The following is a 7,523-nucleotide window of genomic DNA, read 5'->3' on the forward strand; positions in this document are numbered from 1 at the left end:
CCCTGCAAGCCAGGCATCTTTCCAGGTACCAGGCTTTGGGGTCCCAGCTCTGCACCCCATCGAGCCCTCTGAACCCCCAGGAGAGAAGGGAAACACGGCTGCCGTGGGAAATACAGCTGCTGTCGGAAATGCATCTGCCACGGAAGTGCATCCAGTGTGGGAAATGCATCTGCACTGGCCTCTGGAGCAGTCTCTGCAGGGGTGGGGAGAGTGAATCCCAGCCGTGCTTTCCTCCTGCCTCGCCTTTTGGCCAGGTTCATTGCTTTTGGCAGCTCCTGGTGCCTCTCTGGCCCCGGTTCAGCACAGGCTGGAGTGTCAGGCTGCCCCATGGCAGGGCTCCCAGCTCAGCAGAGCTGTGGGTCCTCTCTCAGCTCTGGGGAAGACCCACACGAGCATAAATCTGAGCAAAATGGTCAAAACCAAACTGAAAGAAGTTAAAAGCCAAGGAATGTGACCCAGCAAGGCTTGGCTGATGGAATACAACAGCCCTGAGCCACTTGGAGATCTTTTTCCACCCACTCCCCCCAATTCCTCAGGGGTTTTCTGTTCCTGATTTTGACTTCTCACTTGGCTGCAGCGACGTGCTGAGTCTGAGCCAAACGTGTTTTCCAGGGAATCAGCTCATGGCTGGAAATCGCTGCCCGGTGTGGGTAGGGATGGAGGCTGGGGCAGGGGATGGTGACTCAGGCCACAGGGTTCCCCCCAAGCACCAGAAAAATGGGGCGAGAGCCAGCATCAATCCTTCCCTTTTACAGTAATTAGTGGCTGACGAGTAGCTGGGCAGCCCAGGGTAATTCAGTGCTGGGAAGTGGTTGTAGCAGTCGGGAACTGAGCCAGCAGCTCTGGGCCCTGGGGAGGGGGAAGGATGGGGGAAGCACAAAGTCTTCATATCCTCATCCATGATCTGGGGGAACCCTCCCATCCACCCACCCGGGCTGGCAGGAGGGGATGAGGGCAAAGGAGCAGCTGGAGCAGCAGGGCAAGGGGAGCAGGGCAGGGGCGCACCATCACAGAGGTGCCCCGGGCAAAGGGGCAGGGCACAGGTGCTGGCCCTGGTCCTGCTGCAGGGGTGGCTGGAGGAAGCAAAGATGGTGACTGGAGTCAATTCCCACGTGGGGATGCTCCCCAATTCCACAGGGTCATCCCCACAGGGATGGGCCAGGTTCACACAACCCCCTTGCCCAGCACAGCCCAACCAGCCTCCCCAGCAGGGCAGCAATGGTTGCTAGGCCTCTGCTGCCCACCCCAAGGCTGCACCTGCAGAACAAACCTGGCTCCAGCTGCCACCCCTGTGATCATCACATCACCAGCCTCTGTGGTTTGGTTTTTTTTTCCCATTAATGGCTGAGCAACATTTTTCCCCAGATAAAGCCAGTTTTCTACCCCTGAAGTCTAATCTTTCCCACTCCCATGATTATTTCTCTGATCTCTGCAGCAGTTGTGACTCCTCTTGCCTTCCTCTGCCGAGACAGCAGTGGTGAGACAGGATATGGCCACCCCTTCCCCCCAGGAAACTCAGCAGGGCTGCGTGGGGACAGGGAGCTGGAGCACCCTGTGAAGTGGCTCCAGGAGGGTCCCCCAGCTGCTGCCGGCCCCTGCATGGGGAAGGGAGGTGGCTGCCCAGGGCTGAAGAGCAGTGCTGGCTGGGGGAGAACAAGGCACCCTGTGTTCCCAGCGAGGCCCTTGTCACTGCCATGGGAGCTGCTGAAAGACTGCTCTGTCCACTGTTGGGGGTGGGGGGGCTGCTTTAGCTGACCCTCCTCAAGTGGCAGCTCCAGGGCAGGGACTGCTGCAGGGACATCACTTGGCCATGCTGGCCCCTTCCCTGCATCCCCTAGCATGCACTCAGTCCCCTGGGGGTGCCATGCAGGGTGACCCCCCAGACAAGCCCTGTTACCACAAAATTCACCCAATCCCTCCCAGGGCACCCCCGCAGCACGAAGGACAATGGCACCACAGCTCTCCACACACCCGACCCGTTTAATGGACATACAAGGTGGCTGTGCCCACTGCCCTGCCCACGGGGCCACGTGCCCCAGGGCTTCATCCCACAGTGGCAGCAGCAGGGCCTGGACTGAGCTGAGCAGGGCTGCAGAGGTGGCATCTCCAAGCTCACACTGTCTTTAGGCACCACATCCCTGTATCCCCGTGGTTCAACAGGAAACAGCCATGAGCTCAGCCCTCCCTTCCTCACCACTGCAGGTGCCAGAGGCTGAGACCTGCCAGCCCAGAGCACTGGGGAACAGCCCCCAGCCCACTCACCACCCAAGCTGCAGCGGGCTCACCCAGGAGGAGGGGACCCTGCAGGGACCCATGGCAGATGCAGGCACGTGATGGGTGGCAGCCTGAGGGTCACAGCTAGGGGGAGGCACAGGCACTGGGGAGCAGGCAGGGCCTGGATGCCCTCCAGCCCCCCCATGACCATCCCCGGTCCCAGCCCGGCTGCTCTGGAGGGGCTGGGGGGGTTGGGCATCCCCCCTTTTCTGAAGCAACAATGGGGTAGAGGGGCCGAGGCCGTGGTGAGGGTCAGGGGGAGGGGGTGTCAGGTCCATCTTAGCACCATGGTGGTGGGGGCGGTTGGGGGAGGGAGCCAGGGTCAGACCCACTCCTGCAAGGAGCGCTTGCAGTACAGGAGCATTCGGGGTGCGCCCTTCCTCTGCATCTGGACGATGACGTAGATGAGGCCCAGGATGCAGAGCAGCAGCACCAGCAGCACCAGCACCATGACCACACTCATGGTGCGTGTGTACTCATCGATCTGCACCACCACGTCCACGTCCCTGCCTGGCTGGCCATCTCCCTCGTTGTAATCCTCATCTTCCTCTTCCTCCTCCTCACCTTCAGTCCCCCCATCCCCATCAGGGTTGAAGGGGGGCCGATCCACATCGGGCCAGCGGGGATTGGGGTCTGGGACCAGCTCTGTGTGACAGCCCATGAAGTCCCGTAGGATGGATTTGGGATAGCCTGGCTCTGTCTTGAGACGCTCATTGTCGAACTTCCAGTACTTTGTGCCTCTGTAGAAGTAGGTGGAGGCTGGAGGAGAAAAGATAGAGACAAGGGGTAAGTGGGTGAGCACAGGACACTGCAGAACCTGGGCACCCCTGCAGATGCCCAAGACAGCAGGTTTTACTCCAGGACTGGGGAAACCCTTCAGAAAGGAATTCACCGCTGACTCCCACACACTCTCCCCAGGTCCATCCCATGTGGCCAGGCTATCACAGGGATAATCTCATCCCCAAGACCCCCACCACCACCACCACCACCCACCCCTCTCCTCCTCTACTTACAGGCATCTGGGCTGAGGAAGGCTCCCTTGGGCGAGGGAGGGATGCCCACCCAGACAGAGATGGGCTTTGGGTACCCAGGGTCCACCGAGCGCGTGTCCTCATTGAAGCGCCAGTATCTGGGGAGGGACGTAGGGAGTAAGTGATGAGCACAGGGGTCCCCACTGCCCAACATTCTCCCCCTGACAGGGGCCAGGAGGCAGCAGAGCAGGGAGAACCCCAGAGACACTCACCTGTCCCCACGGAAGAAGAAGGTGTGTCCTGTGGGTTCCCACCAGACGGCTGTGTCAATGCTGTCGTAGGGGATGCCCTGCCCGTAGGTGACCAGGGGCTGTGGGTACCCAGGCTCCAGGTTGGCTTCTCGGAAGAGCCAGTACCGGTCACCTGGAGGGGAAAGAGTTGGAGAAGGGGGATGAGGAGGTCCTGCCCAGCTGCTGTGGCAGGTGCACAAATGGATAGGGATAGTGGTAGATGCCTGTGGCCACCCTGACCCCTTGGGATCACACAGCAGCTGTGGCTGGGGAGGTGGGTCACGATGAGATGAAGCCAACCAGCTCTCAACAGCTTTGTGGGGGACACTGGGGTCTCGCTTCCACCTCAGCCCTCCCACCCAGCTTCCCTGCTCACCTTTAAAGAAGACGAACCTCCCGTCATGCCTCTCGTAGGCAGCATCAATGTCCCCAGGTAGGCCCCGCCAGAAGTGTCCAATGGGCATGGGGTAGTTGTCCAGCACCCGGTTGTGCCGGACCCTCCAGAACCACCGGCCCTGGAAAGAAACAGAGTGTTGGCAGAGGATGGGGAGGAAACAGGGACACAGTCACCTTGCTGAGGGGTCCTCCCACCCACAGACCCACTACATCGCCAAGGAAGGGGCAGGAGGGGGTCCTGGCAGGTACCTTGAATACAAACATCTCCCCACGCAGCACCGCCACCGTGTCGAAGTCCCCATCGCAGATGTTGGGGCCGTACTGGTCAGGTTGGTCTGGGCTGCCAGGTTTGGGCGGTCGCTCTGGTTTCCCTGGAGGGGGAGGTTTAGGGGGTCTCTGGTCTGGTCTGCCAGGTCTCCGGGGTGTCACGGTGGGCAAAGGCTTGGTGGGCTGAGGGTGCCCATCTGCGGTACCTGGATCGGGCAGGTGAGAGAAGGGATGTAGTGATGCGAACCAGCAGCACCTGTACCTCAGTTTCCCCACACACATGCCCAGAATCCCACCTCTGGGATGATCCCCCGACCAGCTCCTCACCGTAGAGCTGCTGGATGCCCTTGAGGTCATCCTCGGGCAGCTGGAAGTTCTCTGTGTCCATCCACTGGTAGAAGGGTGCCATGATAGCACTGGGGTTGCTGGAGTGCTCCAAGCCCAGCGAGTGCCCCAGCTCATGCACGGCCACCAGGAAAAGGTTGTTCCCTGCATGGAGAGGCACCATCAGCAAGAGGGGGTGGAGAAGATGACACATGAGGCAGACCCCTGGACCCAGCACCGTGCAACAGGCGTGCTCCAGTGGGATCAGTCTGCATCACCCATGGTGGACCTGCTCTCCCTGCCAGTCCTGTCCACACCAGCACAGCTCCCCCCTCCACCCACAGTGGCCACCAGGCTCCTCTGGTCACCTTTACAATCTCTTTGTCCCTCAACTCACCAGACACATCTGCATTCTCCAGCGTCCAGGGCTCATCCAAGTCAAAATGCGTGTCCCCCCCCATGCCAGGGCCAGGAAAATAGGCATGAGCCAAAAATCCCCCAAGGCCATCAAAGGGAGAGCTGTCTCCATGGAATCCAGAGGCAAAGAGCACCATGATGTCAGCCTCCTTCTTCCTCTTCTGCCGGATGTCCTCGTAGGCCACCTCCCGGAAAACCAGCGGCGTGGCTTGCTCCCACACCCGGAAAGCTCGTCGGACGGCCTCGTGGGAGTGGTACCGACCCAGCTTCTCCGTGTAGTTTTGGATGCTGCGGATACAGAATTTATTAGGGAAGGCCTGGAGCAGCACTCGTTCCCTGAGGGGATCCATGGCTCTCCATGGGCCGGGGGGAGGGAATCCCTGGCAGTGCTGGGTACCTGAAGGTGAGGTGGCTCTGGCTCCAGCGCCGCCCTGTCAGCGCGTACCGCTTCCGACGCATGTTGGACTTCATCCGTGCTCCAAACTGATCCGGGACCCCACAGCGGGGACGTTTCATCCACCTGCCAGGACAGCAAGCCAGGGCTCAGCCCACCACAGCCAACACCCCTGAGGGGTTACAGCACCCACAGCCAGCAGGGACACTATCCTGGCTGCAGAGGTGCAGCACCTAAAAGGGGAGAAGCACCTCCCAAGGGGGACAGCACCCACTTTTCCAGATGCCAGCAGAGCCCTGGGGCTGTCAGAGAAAACCAGAGCCCAGGAGCGGAGCTGCCATCTGCTTGTGCAAGGGGACAATGGAGAAACTCACGCCTTGGTCTCCTCGTCCAGGACGCCGGTGACGGTGATGCCGTAGAACTTCTGCATCTCGGCGAGCGCGGCGGAGAAGGTCTGCGCTGAGCGCATGGTGGACATGCGGCGGCTGGGCTGCGGCAGGTACCCGTAGAGCCGCAGCCATGCCTGCCCGGGAGAGCCGCGCGTCAGCCCGGCACCGAGCAGCCCCAGAGCTCCCCAACACCCGCTGCGGAAGGATCTGCCCCCTGCCTGAGTGCACCCCAGCCCCGTGTCCCTTCACAGGGCAGTCGGTGCCAGCTGCCAGTGGCAAATGCCACCCCCGGGCAGGCAGCGCTGCAAAGTGGGGGAGCCGGGGGTCTCGGGGGGCTGCTGCCGGATGAGCTGACTCCAGGGACCAGGCAGCTGGCAGGGGGCCAGGCTGCCTGCGGGCTGCCTGTCCCTGTTCTCCTCCGGAGGCGTCCCCTGGGAGCTGCCGAGGGATGTGAAGCCTGGGACCCCCACCCCAGCCTGCACCCACAAAGGGGCTTCTGTCCTGCGGGGCTGCAGCCCCAGGGTGGGGGGCAGGAGGGTGCTGGGGCGCGCCGGGGCTCTTCCTTCCTGCCCCAGCCTCCGCCTCCTCTTGTCTGCTTTAATTGCATTTTATTTTTATCTTTATTATTACTCTTTTGTAACTTTGTTTTCCCCCCTAGTTTTCACTTATATTTTCCAAATTAGGGGGGGGGTTTCCTTTTATTCTTTAAAGCTTTTTTTCTAAATTCCTTCCAATTCTTTTTCCTTTTCCAAGTCTTATTGCTCTTCCAAGTCTTTTTCCTTTTCCAAGTGTTCTTCTCCAGGTTCTCCAATCCTTTTCCCATCCCAATTCTTTTCCTATCCCAACTCTTTTCCTATCACCTTTTTTTTTTCCAAAAACGGCTTAACATTTTAATTGCTAAAAACATTAAATCTATTAAATTCTTCTACCCCCACTCCCGTTCCCCCGGCAGGGTGGTGGAGCAGAGCCTTTATCAAAAGCCCTTTCACCCCCTCCCCCGCCGGGCACAAAGCGCTTCCTCCCCACACCCCGCGCCCGCCGCCCGCCGCCCCCGGGGGCGACCCGCACCCCACCGCCCCGTTCCCCGCCTGCACCTGCCCCGGCCGGGTGCGGCGGGCCCTGCAGGTGCCGGTGCGGGGCCGGGGGTGCGGAGCCCCGTGCCCGTGCTCACCTCGGCGTTGATCTCCTCGCCCGCCGCCCCCGTTAGCAGCACCAGCAGCACCACGAGCGGCGGGAGGCGCACGCCCGCCCGCCAGGGGGCGCCGCCCCCTCCTGCCATTCCGCGCCGCCGCCGGGTCGCGGCTGCCCCCGGCCGCGCCGGGCCGGGCCGGGCCGGGCCGAGCGCGGCGGTGTCGGAGCTACGCCGCCCTCATGGCCCGGGGCCGAGCCGCCGCGGGGGCTGCGCACGGTGCATGGGAGGCGCTGCCAGGCGCGGCCCGTCGCCTCCCGGCCCGCCTTTTGTGCGTGAGGTCAGCACGGCGGCGCGCGGCATGGGCGGCCGGCGCGGCACGGCGGGGCCCGGCTCCGCTCGGCTGCCCTGCCGCGCTCTGCCCGCCGCCGGGAGCACCGGAGCGGCTGGCGGAAGGCGGGCGCGGCGGCGGCGGCGGCGGGGAGCGGTGGGAGCGGGCGGGGCGGGGCCGCGGCAGGGGCGGGGCAGCGGCGGGGCGGGGCCGGGGAGGCGGGGCCACCCCCCCGCACGTGTGTGCGCGGCGGGGCCGCGGGGAGGGACCCCGAACCGGGCAGAGCCCCCCGAACCAGGCAGAGCCCCCACCGAACCAGGCAGAGCCCCCCGGACCGGACA

At 62.6% G+C, this 7,523-nt stretch overlaps 1 protein-coding gene across 1 annotated transcript; it reads right to left on the reverse strand.

Moving 5' to 3' along the window:
- Positions 1-1,960: 1,960 nt before the first annotated feature.
- On the reverse strand, positions 1,961-7,001 carry MMP15 (matrix metallopeptidase 15). The gene is made up of 10 exons (XM_030956055.1): positions 6,894-7,001; positions 5,708-5,856; positions 5,337-5,459; positions 4,920-5,227; positions 4,526-4,687; positions 4,181-4,404; positions 3,912-4,050; positions 3,518-3,668; positions 3,288-3,403; positions 1,961-3,033 (listed from the first exon to the last, which is right to left on the reverse strand). Exons 1-10 carry the CDS (start codon positions 6,999-7,001, stop codon positions 2,597-2,599), a joined length of 1,917 nt encoding a protein of 638 aa, XP_030811915.1. The 3' UTR covers positions 1,961-2,596.
- Positions 7,002-7,523: the final 522 nt, after the last annotated feature.

The sequence above is a fragment of the Camarhynchus parvulus genome, chromosome 11, assembly GCF_901933205.1.
Source record: "Camarhynchus parvulus chromosome 11, STF_HiC, whole genome shotgun sequence".
In the NCBI taxonomy this organism is placed as follows: domain Eukaryota; kingdom Metazoa; phylum Chordata; class Aves; order Passeriformes; family Thraupidae; genus Camarhynchus; species Camarhynchus parvulus.